The following is a 22562-nucleotide window of genomic DNA, read 5'->3' as shown; positions in this document are numbered from 1 at the left end:
TTTCTCCCACAGACAAGGAAGTCATTTACATGTGTCCTTTCAACGGTCCTATTAAAGGGAAAGTCTACATCACAAACTACAGGATCTACTTGAGAAGCATGGAATCGGTAAGCAAGCTCTGTGGTCTGTGTGTGTGCTGGAGTCAGCTGCTCTGATAACCTCTCCACTGGGCTGACCTCGGCTGAGTGGCATTTCCAGTTGGCTGAGATAGCTGGCAACTGCTCTTGTCAGATTCTGAATTATTACGGGTTTCTCCACAATGCAGTCCTAGGCTGCATTAACAGAGGGACAGACTCGAGCACATGGGAAGTGTTAATACCGCTTTAGAATGCCTGGTTAAGGCCACACTTGGAACCCTGCCTCCAGTTTTGGTTGCCACGATATTAAAAAAAAGATGTTGAGACTCAAAGAGTGCAGAGAAGAGAAAGAAAGATGATTGATTGGGGGGCAGGAGGCTAAAACATATGAAGAATGGTTGCTGAAATTGGGTATGTCTAGTTTGATGAAAAGAAGGACTAGGGGTGACATGATAGCAGTGTTCCAATATCTCAGGGGCTGCCCCGAAGAAGAGGGAGTCAAGCTATTCTGCAAAGCACCTGAGGGCAGGACAAGAAGCAACGGGTGGAAACTCATCAAGGAGAGAAGCAACGTAGAACTAAGGAGAAATTCCCTGACAGTGGGAACAATTAACCATGAGGACCCAGAGTGTAACACAAACGTAACAAAATGCAAAATGTAAATAAATGTCCTTTAATGTCTCCAACTTGGCTCCAATAATTCTCAGTTGGAGATAAAAACGTACTGAAAAATAGCCTTCCATAGAAAGCAATACAGTCCGAACGTAATGAGCAGATAGAGATGAAATAAAAAAACCAAACAAGCTACAACGATGAAATTTACACAGTGGAACAGGAGAAGTATTTACCGAATTCAAGGAGATAGCAAGGCACAGTCCGTTGGAAGGACGCCAACCAAGATAACTTCAGACCAAAACAAAACACGCTTTGTTTCCAGCGTTTGCCAGTACGCAGGTCCAAACTCTTATTCAGTCCTCACACCTTCAGCCCATGAAGAGGATCAGGGCCCCCTCCTCCTGAGTAGACCACGTGTCTCCCTTATCCTCTCCTCCCTGCGTGTCCTAGGATGGAGACGGGATGGGCCTGGGTCCTCCTCTGACTTCCCAGTCAACCTCTGCCCTTCCGCAGCCTCCTCCACAACCTCCGGAGCTACACTTCCACTCCTTGTCGGCTGTTCCTCCTCTCCCTCAGAGTCAGTCTCCACCAGGGTCATGAGAGTTTGCCACTACAAGTTGTGGGTGCTCCGTCACTTTAAGATCGGACAGCCAATTGTCTGAAACGGTATAGTGTCTCCTGCTTAAGCAGAGGGTTGGACTAGAAGACCTCCAAGGTCTCTTCGGACTCCATCATTTTGTTACTCTGTCCCCCTCTAGTGACCTGAACGGAGTAGGAACCGATGGCTTGTTTTCTTCCTGCCCTGGAAGGACGCTAGTTCAGCATAGTAACCGAATGGAAAACAAGACTCTCTCAGAGACGCTTTTAAGCTAAATTCTTCCTTTCAATCCAGGGCTTTGGGCTCTGCGTTTCGACTTGCCCACAAGTGCAACGGGATTCCAGAAGAGATTAAGGGTTCTAGAGACCAACCTTTTAAGCCTGATGCTATCTCCGAAGCTCTGAGTCATATGTGGCTGTGAGATCTCCGACCAAAATAAAAGATGGGATAGTTCCAGTGTATTGCCTGGCCCACATTCCTCCGCTCTCTTTCTTTCTTTCTTTCTTTCTTTTTTTTCTTGAATTCTGAAAACAGTACAGATATTCCTCGACTTAACAACCATAATTGAGGTCAGTCGTTCCGGTCATTAAGCAGGTCATCACATGACCCTGCCCAATTTTTTAAAAAGTTTTTTTTATTTTTATAACAAGCAAAACAAGTAAAACCTTCTTTCAGTTGTACAGTATGTCAGTTTGCACAATATCTGCCATCCTTTCCTCTTAACTTTACATTCGGATTCTATTCTAATCGACATTCCGCATCATATCATTAATATACTATCATTCAAGCTTTAATTTCAATTCCAGGCTATCTTTAAAAGCAGATCTCACTTCTTACTAATTCAAAAATAATCAATTATAATATATCATTACTATTGAAAGTATACTTCCATTTCTAGCCGTTGATAAAATAAATCCCAAATCTTATAATTCCCCCTTTCCTTCTTGCTCTCTAATGGCTAATATTAGCTCAAATTTAAGATGCTTTTTTTGATGGTAAACACCACGTTCATTAAGTGAACATCGTAAGTTGTTAAATGAACCAATTCTCCGGGGGGTTTGGGTGGGGGGGAGAAGCCAGGAAGTGCCAATATCCGGCCAAAATCATAAATCACACGCATCATTTCCGAGCACCCCAAATCACGTCAATTGTCAGAATTTTGAATCAGGGTTGTAAGTAGCCCAGGGAAGATCTGTGGTAACTTCAAACAGCCACCAACTGGTCCTAAGTCAAGGAATACTTGCGTTTCCCTTTTTTAATATCCTGTTTCGATGAGAAGGGCAGTGGGCCAAGATATACAGGGCAGAATTTTAATTTTTTTAAAGGTCAGGCCTCTTGAAATATCCTGGGATTTTTATCGTTGCAGTAGGTAGCAATTTAGTAGATATTTATTAAACGCTTTATGTTGATGGTTATTTTATACTTAATGCTTCTTGCCTCATTGGCCCATTAAGGCTGTTCTTTTTTAAAAAAATTTAATCCGACAGCATCCATCCCATTAAATCGATAACCTTTGTTAACTTTCAAGGTACAGAGTGTTTTATGACAAACACGGGTACAAAAGTGTAATGTGTTAGGAATCCTTTGCTTTAATGTGGACTTGGCCTTTTTTTCTTTTTTGGTCTGCTCAGGATCCGACCGTGGTATTAGACGTGCCTTTGGGGGTTATTACAAGGATTGAGAAAATGGGAGGTGCTTCGAGCCGAGGAGAGAATTCGTACGGCTTAGATATTACTTGTAAGGTAAGACTTCAAAACCGTGTTGATATTTTCTTATACGAGATCAGGTGTCCAAGAGAATTGGGAGAAATAAGGATTTTCTCAACAACAACAACAGTCCTGTGAAATTAATTGGGCTGAGAGAGATGGACCGGTGTTAGTTGTAAACAGGTGTATTTGAACAGAGTTCTTAAAAGAAATAAATCATCTCCTTTTAATGACCTCATAATCCCTTGTGGGGTGGAGTCTGGGCAAATGAATGGAGCAAAGTGTTTACTGGCCAGATCCCCTCCCTGTTGCCAGTGTGGAGTTTTGTTCAGCAGATAAATTCACATTGTGCCCTGAAAGAAATATCTGCCTCTACTCTACCTAGGATCGAACTGCCAGGATCTACCTAGGATCGAACTCCCTGACTGTGAGGCGAGAACTCCACTTCTAGGCTACCACACCAAAGTCTGCAGTTAGACAAGTAGATCTCGTGAAAAAAAACGGGCTACATTGCCCACCTATGACTTAAAACCTTACCTTTCAGTTCACGACGCCACTAGACCAATTACCTAACGTTAATCCTTGATTGCAGGCGTTTCATCTAAAAAGCATGGCTTGTTTTAAATTTTTAGGATATGAGGAATTTACGCTTCGCCTTGAAACAAGAAGGCCACAGCAGAAGAGATATATTTGAGCTCCTGACAAAATACGCTTTCCCACACTCGCATAACTTGGTAAGCTCTTCTGAATTTATTTTGCAGTTGTTGTGGGTTTCTTTTTTGCCTGTGTACACACACACACACACACACACACACACACACACACAACAAATAGGCTGAAAAACAGCTTCTATTCCAGGGCAGTAGCTCTGTTGAATTCTACTGTATATAGTGCAATATTCATGCAATATCAGGGGTTTTCAATTCAGTGCATAGAATGTGAAGATGTGTGTTTGTGTTCATTTCATAGTCATAATGTACACCGAAGATGGTATTTAACTTCCTTGTACCGGGTGCAGTGACTAAAGTAAATTAAACTAAAAAGCAAATTTGGGAACTGGTTGTTTCACACCTTAACTTTCTTCCTGCTTTAATATTGTGTGTACAACTAAAAACATTTAGAAATGGCAAAGATCATCTTGACAGATAATGGGAATACAGTATTTTTCCCGGATTCATTAAGGGTGCCTACTAGTTCAAAGTTAATGGTTGAATTCAGGGCGATTACTCCAGTAAAAAATAAATTCTCTTCTTAAAGGACGTAACCTGCTTTATATTTGGCATCTGACAATGTTTTGGGGCATTCTCTCTCCTCACAAACTCCTTCAGCCTCTCTCCTTTAAAGAGAGAAATAAACTCTCTTTGGCTTTTTATGTTTCTCTTGAATAAAATAAAAGCAGGTTTTGACTGAGAAGGTTTTAACCCTTTGGGGTTATGAGGAGCGAAGGCCAAGCAGCTTGTTTGCCAAAACAGGCAAAGAATTTGGCATCTTCAATCTTTTTTCTTCTTTGGGCGTTTCACTTCCTAATTTTTCTCGTCCTCTCAGCCTTTCTTTGCTTTTCTGAATGAAGAGAAGTTTGCGGAAAACGGCTGGCTGGTTTATAATCCTATGGTTGAGTACAGAAGACAAGTAAGTTCGTTTTTTCTCTTCTCCTTTGCATTCCTCTACCCTTGTTGTTCAGGTTGCTGTATATATCTATTTCTTTCTGTTCTGTGGCCAAATTGAACCGGATGAACAGAAAACGGGAAGCACGCTAATTGTTTTGTTGTTAAGATTGAGCCAGGCTAGTGAAATGGGATGGATAAATGACCAGGAAGGTACATCACATGGAACAGATTTTTATAAAATAAAATATTGGTATTCTGTATTACATTGTTCATTTTTTAAACCTTGTATTGTGTTATCTATATATATGAAAGCGAAATACCACTCACACATCATCACAAAATCTCCAGAACCGTAAAGGCTACAAACTTGAAATTTGGCATGTATGTTCCTCTTGGCTTCTAGGGACTCACTAAGAAAGGATTTTTCGAAATGACCATCAGAGCATTAATATTTCCTATATTATTATTATTAACACGCTCTTATGCTAAGGAGTTCTACTCCCCCTATTGAAACACAAAATTAAAAAATGTGTTTACCCCCCAAAAAAAAAAAGACCAAGGAAAAACTTTTGCCTTAAACCTCCCATCTGTTACTCCCAAACCATACAGATGCTCAAGGATAAATTGGTGGCCTGTTGCCACCCTGTGGCCATAATCATGCACGATTCGTTCCTCTTTGCTCACTCCCACCTTGTTCCCGCATCAAGATGGCCGGCAAAGACTGTTTTTGGTTCTCTCAAAAGGGTTTGCCTAACCTCCAGTGGAGGGTAACCTTCCTCAACGAACACTACGCCCTGTGCGACACCTACCCGTCCCTCCTGGTGGTGCCGTATAACGCCACCGACGAAGATCTGAAGAAGGTTTCTACTTTCCGATCGCGGTGTCGAATCCCGGTAAGTGACTTCGGTTCTGAAAAGTTTAGTCTCGACTTTAAAACCGGCCACAGTGGAGCCCAAAAATGTAAGTTTGCTGAGGAAATTTGTTTAAGCGAGTTTTGCCCCCCTGTTTTACGACTTTTCTTGCTGCGTTCGTTAAGCGAATCGCCGCCGTTGTGAAGTTAGTCACACGGTTGTTAAGTGAATCTGGCTTCCCCGTTGGCTTGGCTTTATTGGAAGGTCACAAAGGGGATCACATGACCCCCCCAGGGTACTGCAAAATTGTCATAAATGTGAGTCGGTTGTCAAGAATGCAGACGTAAAATCATGTCACCATGGGGAGGTTACAACGGTCCTAAGGGTGAAAAATGGTCCTAAGTCCCTTTTTTTCAGTGCCCTTGTAACTTTGGTCATTAAATGAATTGGTTGTTCTGGCTCAGCTCCCCAAACGTGACCAACCCTCTGACGTGAACTCAAAAGATTCCTTTATTATGGATGCTGGTAACCCCAGCAAAGTTTCTCTTGCAGGCTAACAAGTCCGGCTGGCCGGAAGATGAATAGTTGTTTGCCACATCTATTCATCTTTGCCCCCTGCCTTTTATCCCCAGAGCTAGGGTGGCGCTTCGCTAGCAGCAGTGGCTCTTCTGTCCCAGGAACCGGCCCATAGATTTCCACTGTTCTCCTCTCCTCTGCCTTTTGTGCATCCGCATGTCGGGCACTGCACCCAGCTGTTTCTCCTCCTCTTCATCAGCCACCTCCAGACCTAGAGGCTGTTGACTCTCCATCTGAGGACTGACAGATGGCCCAGGCTCTCTCTCCCTCTCTCTCTCTCTCTCTGACAGCTCCATTCCCTCTTCCTCCTCGGAGCTCTCCGACAGGCCACACCACTGTTGTATAGCGAGGACTAACTGTGCATTGTGGAAACCCGCCGGGCTCTGATGGAATATCTTCTTATTTCTCCCTTAGGTATTGTCCTGGATCCATCCGGAGACTCAGGCTGTCATCACGCGCTCCAGCCAGCCCCTTGTGGGCATGGGTGGCAAAAGAAACAAAGACGATGAGAGGTACCTGGAAATCATACGGGAAACCAACGGCCAGCTCTCCAAACTGACCATCTTCGACGCCAGGCCCAACGTCAACGCTGTGGCTAACAAGGTACCCACAGCCTCCCTCTCCCATCTGCCTACCCAGAGCAACGCCCCTTTCCCAGAGGCGCCGCTTAAGTGAGGTTTTACTCAGAGGCTGTACTCAGCAGGTTCCGACCCGTTCTGGAGAACCGGGAGCGGAAATGTTAAGTAGTTCGGAGGACCAAGAAATCCCACCTCGGACTGGCCCCGCCAACCCCATCTCTTCTCTGCCTCTCATCGAGTCCCAGCTGATCGGCTGGGTCTTCTTTGGTTGCTGTCAGGGTTCCAGCAATCGACCTAATTAAATCATGATTCTCGAGCCAAACTTCAAAAAACTTCCAAGGATTCATTAGAGGCGACATATTGGCACCGCCCTGTATGAAGCCAACTCTGGCATAGGTCATTTGTAGTCCCCTGTGACCCTGTTTCCCCCCTCCTCCCCCTCCCTCGGGTGTGTCATCAATCAGATTCTCCAGTTGAGGATGTTCGCAGGCTGGGTGTCATCAATCACGTTCTCCAATTAAATATATCAGCTGGCAAAAGCTCTGGTATTTTAATTATATTCTTTTAAAGATAAGAATTGAAACCTCCTTTCACTTTCCTCCTCCTTTTTTTTATGGCAAACTGCTAAAACAGGCATAGGAATGTTTTATGAGTTGACAGTTGCCCTGCGCAAGAGAACGGAGCTGGAAAGCAGGTTAGTGGGGTGGAGAGGGAATGGAGATTTTGCAGTATCCTTCCCCTGCCACGCCCACCAAGCCACACCCACAGAACTGGTATTTAAAAAAAAAAAAAATTGAATTCCCACCACTGGTTTTACTCCTCTGGAGATCTCCAGGCAGGCTGACTCAAAGACCGTCCTGGCTCAGCCTTCTGAAAAAAAAATTGTCCTTTTAATAATACATTTGGAGATTCCCAGATTTGCAAAACGCTAACCTTGAAGGAATGGCTTAAGACTTCGGAAACCCTTTCTGGATGCTTGACAAACATTCAGTGTCCGTGGTTAACCCAAGCTGCTATCGTGACCTCACAGCCGCACAATCTGCCTGGCTGTGGGAAGAATGCAACTTCCTGCTAACGAGATTTTAAAGTTCAGGCATCCAAAGGATGAGAGCTACGAGGCCTTTTGTTTTGCCTTCTAGAATTGAAATAGCTCCACCTCGTTTACATTCACCGAAAATTCCAAGTGACTAAACTTTCAACGAATTCATCCCTGATTAATTAGCCAGTGTGGCTCCCACCCCATTGCTAAATGCTGGCTTTAAAAAAAAAAAAGTATGTTTTTGCAGCCCCACGGAGGATAAAGGCATTACTCACATTCGTTCTTTAAAGAGGTAGACTTTTGAAGCGAACTTTCTGCCCATTCTCAAGGTATAGATGGGATTCAAGGGGAAAATTTGACTTAAAAAGTATACTCGGGTGTGCATATATGTTGTGTTCCACGTGTCTTGTTTACTGTATCCAAGATACTGTATCCTAGAAAATAACCTCTTTTTAAGAGCTTCGTTTTTTTTCTTTATAAAAGCTTTCTTTTCCTTTCTTTCAAAAGTCATCTTGACTTAAAACTTGGGGAAAGTTCAATGCTTGTAAGCTAAAATATAAGGAGGGAAATAAACAAAAAATTTCCTCTTGTTTATGAGAAGTCTAGTGGCTGCATTCCTTCCCTCCTGCTTATTCCCTTTGCTTTGTTGTTTCTCAAGCCACACCCAAGGATTACTCAGTCCCTTCCATAGCTAAAATTAACCGTCTCATTTTACTCCAGAGAGGCCACATATATCGGCTTCTGTGCCACATGTTCTGTATTCTCTTGAGAGACAGAAACGTTCAATCTCACCTAGTTTTGTGTTATTTATTTGATTTGTTCTTTTATAAATCCCATCTTCATTACTTTGTCGGTTAAGCCAAGGCAGCAAAACACACCTAATATGATTTCCTCCTCCTGTTTTGTTTTCCCCACAACAACAACAACCCTGTGAAGTAGGTGGACTGAGAGACTGGCCCAAAGTCATAAAAGAGCTTGGCTGATGGAAGTTTTATTAGGAAAATAACTTGGAAGTTCTCTTTAGCATTTTTGGAATTTCATACAGATACCTATTTCCTGTCTTGGGTTCTCCAGCTCCATGGAACAGTTTTAGTAACTAGTTCAGAGGTCTCCAAACTTGGCATCTTTAAGACTTGTGGACTTCAACTCCCAGAATTCTCCAGCCAACTTTAAGACTTGTGGACTTCAGCTCCCAGAATTCTCCAACCAACTTTAAGACTTGTGGATTTCAACTCCCAGAATTCTCCAGCCAGCATGGCTGGCTGGAGAATTCTGGGACTTGAAGTCCACAAATCTTAAAGTTGCCAAATTTTAGGGACCCCTGAGCTAGACGAAGGTTATGCAAACTTTTTATTTTCTTGTAATGCCGTTTACTTAATGCATCAAGTCCATTTGGCAAAGAAAGATAACAATATTGACATTTAAACTTTAAAAAAATATTTGATTAGTGGAGCCTAGATCCCTAGTGGGATTAGAGGACCCTGAGGTGGGGATTAAATCAGTCCTCGCTCGGAGAAATGATCGTGTTTCATTGCACGCATTGCTCTGTTAGAAAGTCAGTTTTTGTCAGGTAAAAGGAAGTAGCTTTGCAACAATAACTGCTTCTTGGGGGCATTGTTGAATATAGGTGTTTGGATGCATTTTAATCATAGAGTCCCCGAAATGGGTGACCTACAAATATCTACAAATAGCCCTCACAATTGGGACCAGAATTTCTGTTGCTAAGCAAGCTGATTATTAAATGAAATGCACCCAATTTTTTTTGCCCTGGTTGTTAAGTAAATCTCAGCCGTTGTTAAGTGGATCATGCAGTCAGTAAGCAAATTCAGCTTCCTCATTGACTTTGCTGGTCAGAGGCCATCTGGGAAGATCACAAGTAGCAATAATGTAACCCCAAAGATGCTGCAATCGTCAAAAATACACGATGGTTGGCAAGCACCCATATTTTGATTGCAGGACCAGTGGCGATGCGGCCACTGGTCCACATTTGAATGGATCCATTGGGGCCCACAAAGGTGATACCTAACATTCTAACCAGAACTGAATGGTGATTATTTCCCCACCACCACCCTGTACTTGGAAGATGGTTTTACATAACTCCTCAGCGTTTGTGTGAACCAATCAGCTGTGTTGGGAATACCCGTTCCCTGAAAATAAGACCCAGCCGGAAAATAAGCCCTAGCCTGATTTTTCAGGGTGCTCATAATATAAGCCCTACCCCCCCAAAAAAATAAGCCCCAGTTAAGATTGTCAGCCAGACAGACACATTTTAGTGCCGTATTTCCCCCAAAATAAGCCCTAATCCCAGGGTTCCAAGTAATACATCCACAGCAAACAGAACTCTGAGGCAGGTAGATTCCTCAAAGAACAGTTTTATTGAATATATTGTATTGGCACAGACTGGTGAAAACTGATTCTAAAGGTTCCCGTGGTTTTCGCCTAATTAAAAATAAAAGTTCCTTCGCTGCCCCCCGCTTTTCCCCAGTCAGTCACACAGTCCAATCATGACGCTCTCTGGTTGCTCGGTAACTTCACTCCTCCTCTCTTCAGCCACCAGTGGGAATGTCCTTGGTTCTCAGGAGAAACTATTGTGTTTTGGCTACTAAACTCCAGCTATCTCTGTCTCCCTCATCTCCATTGTGGCAATGCTGAAGCCTCCAAGGTCAGCTTCAGAGTTGAAGCAGGTCTTATTTGGGGGGAAACACGAGCATGTGATGACGGCAGTGGTCGTGCGAAGGAAATTAAACGCTCCCTTCCTCTTTGATCCAAGGCAACCGGTGGTGGATACGAAAATGAAGACGCGTATCCAGATGCAGAACTGCTTTTCCTGGATATCCATAACATTCACGTCATGCGGGAATCATTGAAAAAGCTGAAAGACATTGTCTACCCTCACGTGGAAGAATCTCACTGGCTGTCAAGCTTGGAGTCCACCCACTGGCTGGAACATATCAAGGTACAAAGAGGAGGGTTGCTAGGCTGTGTTTGGACCAAGGCTTCCTGAGACATTAACACACACAAGTTAGTCCCCAAAAACTTTTGTTTTATTTTGATGGCTGTGAATTATAGTCATTCACAGCCCGTAAGGAGCCCCAAACAGTTTGTAAATAGTCCCACAGAAGTCTGCCAAAGTACTTCGGGATAAGTCTGACAAGCACACACCTTTATCTTCCTTGAAATGCTGCCAACGACTAAATGTCTAATTAGTTATACGAGGCCAAATGGAGCACAAATTCAACACAGAGCTTCAGAGTTTAAACCGACCAGAATGAACAAAGTTGCTTCCTGCAAAGACTCCTGTCCCTTTGCTCCTCCTTTAAGTCTTATGGTAGAGCCAAACACCTCCAAGCCTTACTCCCGAGTTGCCCCTTTTGTCTTAACTGTTTTTGCCTTCTGGCAGCTCTGCTCATGTGCGCACTGGGAACAGGCTCCCCTTGTTCCTCTGCCTCGCTGCTGTCGGATTCTGGAGGCTCGAGTCGGCACATAACTCCCAGATGGCCCTGGCCCCATCTCTGTGTTGGACGCCAATCCCTCATCCGAGTCCTCCCCAGACTCCCGGCCCGGCCCATGTTCCTCCCCACTGTCCTACTCTGCTGCCAGCTCCGCAGGCTGCTGGTGGACCACAAGAGGCTGACCCACCAGAGTCTGGATGTCCTGTGGTCTTGTTGGGGGTGGGTGGGTCCAAGCTCTTGAAGTCAAATAGCAGGAGGTCCTACCCCCACCCATCTCAAGTTTCGTTTTCTGCTTCCTTTTGCCAGCTGGTTTTAACGGGCGCCATCCAAGTCGCTGACAAAGTGTCATCCGGAAAGAGTTCGGTCTTGGTGCATTGCAGCGACGGTTGGGACCGCACCGCTCAGCTCACCTCTCTGGCCATGTTGATGTTGGACAGCTACTACCGAACCATCGTGGGCTTTGAGGTCTTGGTGGAAAAGGAGTGGATAAGCTTCGGACACAAGTTCGCATCGGTGAGAGCAAAAACAAAGAAAGACAAACTGGTTTGATTCTGTTTGGCTTAAATCCCAACACAGCACAAGTTAGCATAGTGGCCGGCATTGTGAGCCAGCCTCTTGTCTCTGTTCTGACCCAAATCTTGTTCCAAGGAAACAAACACCAAAAGGAGGTAACAGCAAAACCTCTTAATGGTTCTTTACGAATTCTGTTCCTTCCCTGTTAAAAGGCTTTTTCAAATTAATTATCTCTGATATGAACGAGTCTTGCCAAGGTGGTGCAAGGCTACCAAGAACACTAGATAAAGTTGCTAAGAAATATTTCAAACACAAAGAGTCTTCAAACACAAGCCAAGATAGTCCGAATGTCCACAAAGGCTTGAGTGCAAAAACTTCTTTGCTTCCTGCAAAGAGCTCCGTTTTCTCAGCTGGCTTTTATCTCTTAAGGGAGGGGCCATCACCTTGCAGCCTTGCTCCCAAGTCGCCCATGCTGCTGCAGCTGCTCTTTCCTTCAATCAGCCCTACACACACACGCACTGGGCACAGGCTCCTCGGGGGCCTCTTCATTACTGCTGCCAGCCTCCACCATCTCCGAAGGCAGCACTCCACTCCCTGATGGTCCTGGCCCCATCCCTACATCACACGCAGGCCCCTCATCTGAGTCCTCGCTCTCCGAGACCTCAGCCGTCCACATCTGCTGCCAACAAACCACAACAGTCTCAAACTGCAGCTTGGCAACTGGCTGATAATGCAGTTACTGAGAGCAATCCACCCATGGAACAGAAGCTGCCTTCAGAAGTTGTGGGAGCTTCATCGCTGGAAGCTTTCAAGAAGAGATTGGACTGCCATTGGTCAGAAATGGTGTAGGGTCTCCCGCTTGGGTGGGGGGTTGGACTAGATGACCTACAAGGTCTCTTCCATCTCTGTTAACGTGTTAAATGCCAACTTTGCTTTGAGACTTGAAAAGTGAGGTACAGCTGCAGTCCCAAGTCTGCCGCTCCTGTGTTGGCGGTCTTGGTTTTCCCAAAGGCAATGGGACTTCGTTTTGGAAAAATAAGGTCCAGTCACCTTTTGAAAAAGCACCTTTGGGACAACCATTACTTGGATGACTGAGAATCTCCATAAATGTTTATATTTTCATAAAAGGGACATTTTATACCAGGGTTCTCCAATCGTGGCGACTTTACAACTTGTGGACTTCGACCCGTATGGTGGCTGAGGAATTCTCACAGTTTGAAGTCCACAAATTGTAGAGTTGCCAAGTTTGAATACCCCAGTTTTATAAAATCTTGGGAAGCTTTTAAAATATATATGTGCTGTTGCCACTTACATTTTAAGACTCTTCCTGTGTGCTACATACTTCCAAAAGTGACATGCATCATAAATAACTTTTTTAAACCACTTTAGTTAGAATTGAATTGTTGTAGTGGAAAAATAAAAACTCAGTCTAATTTAGTTGGATTTTCCCCCCCCTTCTTTACTTCATTCTGTGTAAGGAAAGCCAGCTCATTCCCAAAACTCTTGTAAGAGACTTTGCTCCTTGTAAAGAGTTTGACTCGTTTGGTTAGTGCTGTTCTCATTTTTTTTCTCTTCTTTTTTCCGCTCCAGAGAATCGGTCACGGAGACAAAAACCACGCAGATGCGGATCGGTCCCCCATCTTCCTCCAGTTCATCGACTGCGTCTGGCAAATGTCCAAGCAAGTAAGCCACGTTGCTTAAAGCGGGTGGAAACTTTAACTGCTATATCCCAAAGGTGCTTTTTTTTCAAGAGGCAACTGGACTTTCTGGTTTTTCCTTTGAAGACGTTTCGCTTCTCATCCAAGTAGCTTCTTCAGCTCTGACTGGATGGTGAGAAATAGGAGGATTTATACTCCTTGCGGATAGCTGGTCATTTGCATCCTTTTAAAAGGTTGTTGAGGCTACTTGGAGATTTGTCTGCGTCAAAATAGTTCTAAGAAGGCTCCACACCCATTTGCACCACTCACGCGATTCTGAGGACACAGATAAACCTCCAAGTGGCCTCAACGACCCTCTAAAAGGATGCAAATGGCCAGCTGTCTGCAAGGAGGATCAATCCTTCCATTCCCCGCCATCCAGTCAGAGCTGAAGAAGCTTCTCGGATGAAAAGCGAAACATCTTCAAAGAAAAACCAGAAAGTCCAATTGCCTCTTGGCGGAGGGGGTGAGAGAGATTGTCTTTGGGACAATCATGACCTGGATGACTGAGAATATCCATCGATACAAAGCTTTGCAATAACTTCTTCGTTCGTTATAAAGTTACTTGTTGTGCATCTGCTGACCCGGGATCCATTTCCGGCTCGATTGTGGTCATAACTTGAGGACTGCCCGCGCTTTGTATCTTATCCTAAACTTTGCATGTTTGTTTTTTTTCCCCTTCCCTAGTTTCCCACAGCTTTCGAATTCAACGAACAGTTTTTGATCACTATTCTGGATCATTTGTACAGTTGCCGCTTCGGTACGTTTTTGTACAGCTGCGACTCTGTCAGAGAGAAAGAGGTGAGTTAATGTGTTGGTGCTATAATATGAAAGCTGTACGTGTTTGCTTGCATGTCCAGATCCAGCAGCAACTCTGAGCGATAAGAAACAGGTGATCGGACAGTGGTCAGAGTCATCAATACCCTGTCAGGTGACGGTGTTCAGGTGTACGTTTCTATTCGCAGCTACCGTGTTTCTCCAAAAATAAGACCCTATTGTATTTTAATATTTTTTTGCCACCAAAAAAGGCACCAGGTCTTATTTTCAGGGGGGCGGGAGATGTCATCCACTGACTTACCTCACTTGCGTGCGTCGCCCCAGCCTCCTTTTCGGTGTCAGGGGCCTTCAGGAACTTCTTCTGCAGCCAGCAAGGCCGGATCAGTCTGGAGCTCTCTTATCAGCTACAGAGGCCTTCAGGAAAGACTTGCTGGTTGCAGAAGAAATGGGCCGGCCAGGCAGGTGTCGGGGTGTGTGAGGCCTGGCTGCAGCTGTCCAAAGGTAAGTAGTAGGGCAGCTTCATCCCCTCATCCTCACCTAGCTTAATTTTTACCCGTGCACTCTGGAGTGGGCGGGATCTTAATTAGGGCTTATTTGGGGGGGGGCTTATATTGGACACACGTGTAAAAAATCTAGGGCTTACTTTCAGGGTACGTTGTATTTTCGGGAAAACATGGTAGTCCTGAACAACCACAACTGACTCTGCAATTCCTATCACAAGCTGTGAAGTGAATCGTGGTTCTTAAATGAATCACGGTCGTTCAGAGAACCGCACACTGGGTGAAACCTCTGTGTGAGTTGCAGGATGCTGTAGCTGGCCAGACCTGCGAGCCGGTTGCCGAACATGCAAAACACGATCGCGTGATTTAACTTGTGGGTGTAACTTTGAGGGTGGATAACTTTGGTCATTGAGCCACCAGTCCTTAAGCAAGGACTGCCTGCATCTTGTTTGCATGCATCTTAGAAGTATTGCGTGGCCAAGTCATACACCGTTGCAGCTAATCAAGGAGGTGTGAATCTGAAAAGTGGTTTCGAATGGAAGTAGTCCTTGACTTATAACAGTTCCCTTAGGGACTGTTCAAAGTTACAACACCACCAAAAAGGTGACTTATGAACCCACTTTTATGACTGAGGCAATATTCCCCATGGTTACGTGATTTACATTCAGATGCTTGACTCACGTGACGATTCCCTGAACAATCCCGGCAAGAAAAGTCGTAAAATGGGGTAAATGCTCACAGAACAGATTTCTCCCTTAGCAATGTACAATTTGGGGCTCAGTTGTAGTCGTAGCCTGAGGACTGCCTGTGTATATTTCTTCTCTGACTACCTATGGGCGACCAGCATTAAATAAACCTTGCGTGCAGCCTGGGTCCGTCGCGTAATTCAACTTGGCACTGGTTCTTCTCTTTGTTTCTTTGCTTGCAGAAACTGAGCGAGAAAACCTTGTCACTGTGGTCCTTGATCAACAGCTCGAAGTCCAAATATACCAACCCGTTTTATACGAAAGAGCTGAACCGGGCCCTTTACCCAGTCGCCAGCATGCGCCACTTGGAGCTCTGGGTCAATTACTACATCCGATGGAATCCACGGATTAGGCAACAGGTAAAGCATCTCAGTGTCAGGATTCCAGCAATCGCCCTAATTAAATCATGATTCTAGAGCCAAACTTCAAAAACCTTCCAAGGATTCATTAGAGGTGACATACTGGCACTGCCCTGTATGAAGCCAACTCTGGCATAGGTCATGTACAGTCCTCTGTGACCCTGTTTCCCCCCTCTCCCTGGGTGTGTCATCAAACAGATTCTCCAATTGAGCACCTTCACGGGCTGGGTGTCATCAATCACGTTCTCCAATTAAATATATTTGGGGGCAAAAACACTGGTATTTTAGTTGTAATCTTTTAAAGATAAAGAGTTGGAATGTACTTTTGCTTTCAAACTTTTTTTTTATGGCAACTACTAAAACAGGCATAGGAATGTTTCATGAGTTGACACTCAGTTTACTTTAAAAAGAAACATAGCATGGATCCATAATCTCTTTTATTTAATCAAACATACAACTTACAAAGCTGTCATATGCCAAGTCACATCATCCCATCTCTCCGTTCCACTATTCTCTTATCGGGCCTGGCCGCTGTTCTAAGGATCAGAATCAACGGTTGAAAATGCACCCCCATCCTTGTGACTGTTTCCGATTTATGAGTTTTTGCGGGGGGATGGAGGCAGTCGTTTAGTGAACATTGGGGCATTAATGTCTATGGAGATTCTCCATCATCCAGGTCTCGGTTGTCCCAAAGGTGCTTTTTATTTCAAGAGGCAACTAGACTTTCTTGGTTTTTCTCTGAAGAGGTTTCGCTTCTCGTTCCAGAAGCTTCCTCAGCTTCTCTAACAAACTGCTTCAGAGCTGAAGAAGCTTCTGGGATGAGAAGCGAAACCTCTTCAGAAAAAAATCAAGAAAGTGATGGGGGTGGGGAGAAGCACCTTTGGGACATTGGGGCATTAAGCAAACACTGGTTGTTAAGCAAACACTTGAAAAGTGTTTTGGTTAGGAACCTAAAGTAAATGCCCATTTCCAACACAAGTGTAAATCATGGTCAGGTGACTACAAGTGGGGCTTGGCTCTCAGAACTTAGGATCGGGGTCATAAGTAGCTTTTTTTCAAGGTTCACATTATTTCCAAGCAGTTGCTGAGCAGCCCCGTCCTAAGGACTACTTGTATTAGCGAAAGCCAAGTGTTTACTTTGCCATCAAACTCCAAGTTTGCTCTTCCCTCATTTTTGTGGCTCAGTGGGTAACTGTTGTGGTTCGCTGGCAGCAGGTACAGGCAGCTGAGGTCTTTGAGAGCGAGGACTTGGATCAGGGCCCTGCGTGTGATGCAGGGATGGGGCCAGGACCATCAGGGAGTGGAGTGCTGCCTTCGCAGTTTGTGGAGGTTGGCAGCAGTGATGAAGAGGCCCCCGAGGAGCCTATGCCCAGTGCTCATGCGCGCAGAGCTGCTCGAAGGCAAGAGCAGCTGCAGCAGCATGGGCAACTCAGGAGTAAGGCTGCAAGGTGATGGCCCCTCCCATAAAGGATAAAAGCCAGCCCTCAGAGGTGGGATTCTTTGCAGGAAGCAAAGAAGTTCTTGCACTTCAAGTCTTGTGGAAGTTTGGACTACCCTGGTTTGTGTTTGGATACTTTTGGTTTTGGATATTTCCCTGTAATTAATCTTGTGTTCTTGGCAGCCTTTCACAGCTTTGAAAGGGCTTGGTCTTACCTGGGACAATTAGTTTTGAAAGACTTTTTCCTGTGAATGCACAGAATCCACAGAGACGCGTTAAAAAGTTTTGCTTTCATATATATACTTTGTGTTTATTCAATTGGAACGAGTCAGAACAGTAACATCTTTTTGAAAGCGGATCTGGTCGGCGGATAAAAAAGACAGGCCCGTCTGTGCCATTTTTTCTCGCGATCCTCGAAATTGGGCCAGTCAAGCTGAGAGCCAACGGAGGAAAAAAAAGAGCCGCTCGGCTCAACAAGTGCAGCCTTTGAGGAAAAATGCTGCCAGAAACAAAGAGTCAGCTGTTTCTTTCCTGCAGGTCGGCCTTTGGAGGCCGTTGCCAGCAAGGCGGCCTCGGGAAGAAAAGCCGGCGGCGTCTCCTCTTGTCTTAAACGTTTGTTCTGAAGATGTTTTTTTGCGGGACTCCGAAAGGAGCAGCTTTGAAAGGGATGCGGAACAAGAAGTTAGCTTTTATTTACTTATACTGTCGTGGTTATGTGGTGTATATATGGGAGGTGGTGGCCCTTTGAGAGCTGTAGGCAATGAAATTTCATTTTATTTTTATTTTTTTTTTGTAAATAAGTTTTTATTAAAAACAGTTGAACCCAGTGCGACTTTCTTGGCCATCATTTTGGCCATACATACTATAGCATAGAAATAGATATAACAGTTTTTCCTTTTTCCCTACGTTGTTAATTTAACGCTGGTTACATATGTGTTTCTATTTGCATTTATATAAATTTCTATACATATTTACAGCCTAGCTTCTTTTCCATCTTTTTTTTCCCCTTGTAGTCTTTATATTCATATCATATTTGTCCATTATATTTTATTTTCTTTAACTTACAAAGCAACTTTCATTCCTATAAAGCGTCAACGATTTCATTTACGTTCAAAGTGATAATAAAGTTGCTCTATTCTACTATTCTATTCTCTCCTATATTCTTTATTCTAATCTATTCTAATTCTATTCTGTTTTCTCTCCTATATTCTAAGCTATTATATTCTCGTTCTATTCTGTTCTTTTCTCTCCTATATTCTCTATTCTTATTCTATTCTACTGTATATTCTCTCCTATATTCTCAGCTATTCTATTCTGCATTGTATTCTTTTCTATATTCTCTGTTCATTTCTATTTCTATTCTTACTGGAGAAAACAAGAGTATGATACCTGTTTTAGACTAAGGCTGTACAAATGTTGCGGGTAACCCACAATGTTTGAACTACCAGTAGGAGCATTAAGCCTTTTAGAATAGATGAATTCTTTATGCTTCTCCTTCAGGGTAGGAGGAGAAAATGCATACTGAATAAACTCTGTTTAGACTCTGTTTTATTCTATTCTATTGTATTCTAAACTCTAAAGGACAGGAAAGCAAAGAGGGCTAACGAAGTCTTAAACTTTCCAAAAAATCCAACCAGTACGATCTGTAATCTGTACACAGTTCACCCTTCCCATCTCGTGTGGCTCAAAAGAGTTTTGTTTGTGGCGGCTTCTACATGGGCAAACTCTGTAATTTTAAGACCTTTTCTCTCCGTTTAGCAGCCCAACCCAGTGGAGCAGCGTTACATGGAACTTCTAGCCCTGCGGGATGATTACATGAAGCGGCTGGAAGAATTGCAAATCACGAGCAACCCCAAGCTGTCCAATTCCTCCTCATCGTCCTCTTCCTCCTCCTCCTCTTCCTCCCAGATGATGTCACATGTGCAAACTCACTTTTGAAGGAGAGAGAGAAGCTTGGCTTCTTCTCCCCAAAGCCTCTCGTCACAAAAGCGGTGCTTTATTCCGACCAGAGGGGGAAAAACTACAATGCCTTATCTGAAAGCTTCTTGGGAAATGCTTGGCCCTGTGGAGAGGATCTAAACCCCCGGGGTGGGTGGGAGCTTTGTAAAAGTGGATTTACGTGCCTTTGGAAACCTTTCCGCCTGGGAACGTGCTCTCCGCTATCCTAGAGCATTGTTTTGTTGCTGTTTACTTCAGAGCATCCAAATATATTTAGCTAGCGGTTTCCGTACTAATCGCCATTTGGGGGACTAGCACAATTTCCTTGTCCGTCTCTAGGATGTTACCTCGCTCTGGTTTAGCTGCCTCTCTGGGCAAGCTAAGACCCATCTGGGTCAGCGTGGTCCTTCTGGATTCATCCGTCTGTGTGGCCCTCAGAGAGGAAGGAGCGTTTACTAATTTACTAAGAGAATCTGGCCTCGAGGAAGCATTCACACCACCACGTCTTTCCGACCAAACGCCATTTTGAACGGCGACGGCATTCACAACAGCGAGCTACCAAGAACGGAAAACTTTTCCTGAAAACGTGTGCCTGTTAAGTGATGGCCTTATCTACAGAGCAGATTTAATATTTGATTTTTGAAATGAAGGGAGGGGTGTGTGTATGTGTGTGTGTATTTGTGTGCGTGCGGCCATATCTGTGTGACTGACATTCTGTAGTGGGTTAGCCTTTCCTGACCTACATTTAAAACAATTTGCAGGATATTTTGTGCACTGAAGAAACTTCAAAATCCAGGAGTAAAACAACTTGGAGTCTTCCTCCTTATGTTTTGCACTTCAATTGCTATTAGCCCCAGATAACACCGCTAGTAGCAACAAGGTTGTGTAGGATATCTGGAGTGCGCTAAGTTGTCCGATTCCCTACATTTAAATTTTGCAGGGTGGTTTTCTTTCTTTTTTCTTTTTGGTCATTGTGTTCGGTCTTTTTGTCATATTTTATTATTTGTTCCTTCCAGGAATCTTGTTAAAACGTAACTTAACAAGCACTTGTAAAATCAGCACATTTGATCTTTTAATACATATGCTTAGGATATAAACTTTTAAAGCTGTTTTGGTCATTTCAGAACAAGCGAAACATAGGATTTTGCGAGGACTGTTTGTAGCTATTAAAAGTATTTGGAAGGGGGGTGGTTACTGTATGTAAATTACTTTATGTGTAATTGTGCAAAATATAAGGCAGAAATTATAGGATCAATGTGTAAATTAAGGATATGGAAGTCCGTTTTCTGTAAAGTGTAAATATGATTCTAAAATATAAAGTCAAACTCCAAAATAATTATAAAATTCTTAGTTTTAGAGGACATTGGAATATTTTAGGAATAGTATATTTTCAGTATAAGAGTAAAAATGGAGCACATTAATAGAATAAAATTGTATACTAAGAAATTTGCACTATTTCTTCAGGGATAGACTAAAATACTTAGTAATTTCAGCTAGCTAGCTCACGGATTTTCTTTTCTCATGTTTGTCCTCTAAAATTTCATTCTTTGGTGATGCTTTCGGTCTCCTACGTTTTATTGCACCTATCAGTGGGTACTTTATTAAAGGGAAGTGAGTCGGAGAAATGAAATACGTAACTTGTATCACAAGAAACTCAAACTTAACCCATCATTCTATTCTAAACGCTAGAGCAGAAAACTGAAAAGCTACCCAGACTCAAACATAGCTGTCATTTGTTTGCTTGCAAGTTATAAGGCATCTCATTTTTTTCTTTGCTACCGTAAACCTTTGTGCTTTGTGATGGTAAATCCATAAGAATTATTTTCCTTTGGACTGGGGCAAATGACATGAGACATGGTTTTTTGTTTTTTTTTTACAAAGTAAAACACTACAGCTGTCAACTCTTTGTGGAAAGTTAAACTAAAGTAATTTAAAATGCCTTTGTTTTTTTTTTTCATTTACCTGAATCTCACCAATTTATGTTGCCAGCACCAAGGCATTGGATCTTGATCTGTAGAGAATTTAAAGTATAACTTGATGAAAAAGCTCATTTTTTTCTTTAAAAAAAAACCACACAACTGGCTTAATTCATTATGAAATAAAAATCAAATATTTAATTTTTTTTTCTGATTTCTTTCCTGCAAGTTACAAGCTCGGGGGTGTGGCGGGGGGGAGGCATCAGTCCTGTGGATTTGCTGAGTTTAGGGTGGGAAATGTCCAGGATAAGCATTCCTTGCCTTGCGCTGCTGCCCTTAATTCCTGGCTGGGGATGATGGGAGTTGAAATCCACCAGATTTGGAAGGTGGCCGCAAGGCCACATTTGAAATACACAGCTGCAAAGAGATCCTGTATCCCATGAACCGTCATTGGCCTGACCACAGCTACCGTAAAAGCACGGGGAAGACCCAAATGAGAGAAAGGCACATGGGATGTGGAGTCCCTTATGAGAGAGAGAGAGAGACAGACAGGCAGACTTGCCTAGTAAGAATGGGAATATAAGCATTATCCCCAACACTTGTCCGTTTCCCAGCTTGGCATACCCACACCTGCACTTCTCCTTTGGCACACCCACTTTCCCATTCTCCCGCTTTGCACACCTTGTCACAGCTTTGCACACCCATGCTCCTTGCACTTCTTCCTCAGCTTCACGCACACAATTCCATTCCCTCAGCTTGGCACAACCCACACACCCCTTCTCCATCCGCCCCGTTTTGCACACAGGCTTGCACTTCTCCTTCCCCAGACTTGCACGCCCACACCCCTTGCATTTCTTCCCCAGCATCGCACATTCACTCGCATTTCCCCTGCCTTGCACACCCACCCACACCTATTCTTTTGCACACTCATACTTTCACGTCTTCCTTGCACACCCACACCTTTTGCATTCCCCAGCCTTACATGCTTGGGGCTTCTCGCACTTCTCCTTCCCCAGGTTTGCACAGCCACTCTCCCATTCCCTTGCTTTGCACACCCACACCCCTTCTCCAGCGGGCCCCAAGCTTTGCACACCCACCCTCGCATTTCTCCTTCCCCAGCTTTCGCACGGGCACACTTCCATTCCTTGCTTTGCACACCCACCCCTTCTCCAGCGGGCCCCAAGCTTTGCACACCCACCCTCGCATTTCTCCCTTCCCCCAGCTTAGCACGGGCACACTTCCATTCCCTAGCTTTGCACACCCACACACCTCTACAGGGCCCCAGCTTTTGCAGGCGCACACTCGCAGCACCGCTTCCCCAGCTTTGCACGGGCTCCTTTCCTTTCCCCAGCTTTGCACACCCACCACCCTTCTCCTTCCCCAGCTTTGCACGGGCTCCCTTCCTCCAACCCCCCACCCCCACCCCGGCCTTGCACACCCACCCATCCACCCACCTTTCGCAGCCCCCAGCCTTGGCCCTGCGCGATCCTTCTCACTCTCCCCCGCCCTCCCACGACCCCTTCCATCCTTCCCTTTCCCCCTTCGGCGTCGGAGGCCCGGCCCGGCCCGGCCCGGCGGC

General features: G+C 44.3%; 1 protein-coding gene and 1 long non-coding RNA gene across 9 annotated transcripts in view; one reads left to right on the top strand and one right to left on the bottom strand.

The window, feature by feature from the left end:
- MTM1 (myotubularin 1) overlaps positions 1-21184 on the top strand; it is a 27882-nt gene extending 6698 nt beyond the window's left edge. For 5 of the 8 annotated variants that reach the window (XM_026702867.2, XM_026702866.2, XM_087941165.1 and 2 more), the window contains exons 4-15: positions 13-107; positions 2922-3032; positions 3629-3730; positions 4542-4625; positions 5347-5496; positions 6445-6633; positions 10418-10603; positions 11406-11612; positions 13203-13295; positions 13997-14110; positions 15515-15691; positions 18888-21184. In XM_026702867.2, coding sequence (XP_026558652.1) covers positions 13-107; positions 2922-3032; positions 3629-3730; positions 4542-4625; positions 5347-5496; positions 6445-6633; positions 10418-10603; positions 11406-11612; positions 13203-13295; positions 13997-14110; positions 15515-15691; positions 18888-19067 — 1688 coding nt within the window. In that variant the 3' untranslated portion in view covers positions 19068-21184. The remainder of the gene's footprint in view (positions 1-12; positions 108-2921; positions 3033-3628; positions 3731-4541; positions 4626-5346; positions 5497-6444; positions 6634-10417; positions 10604-11405; positions 11613-13202; positions 13296-13996; positions 14111-15514; positions 15692-18887) is intronic. The other 3 variants (XM_087941167.1, XM_087941166.1, XM_026702865.2) reach the window with 1 other exon arrangement.
- LOC148124792 (uncharacterized) lies at positions 21159-22562 on the bottom strand. Its single transcript, XR_015745079.1, has 2 exons — positions 22438-22562; positions 21159-21507 (listed from the first exon to the last, which is right to left on the bottom strand). It is a non-coding gene; the product is annotated as an uncharacterized LOC148124792 (long non-coding RNA).

The sequence above is a fragment of the Pseudonaja textilis genome, chromosome 12, assembly GCF_049901715.1.
Source record: "Pseudonaja textilis isolate UNSWEBS1 chromosome 12, rPseTex1.2, whole genome shotgun sequence".
NCBI lineage: Eukaryota > Metazoa > Chordata > Lepidosauria > Squamata > Elapidae > Pseudonaja > Pseudonaja textilis.
The sequence above is the reverse complement of the archived record's forward strand: the minus strand, read 5'-3'. Positions and strand labels throughout refer to the sequence as shown.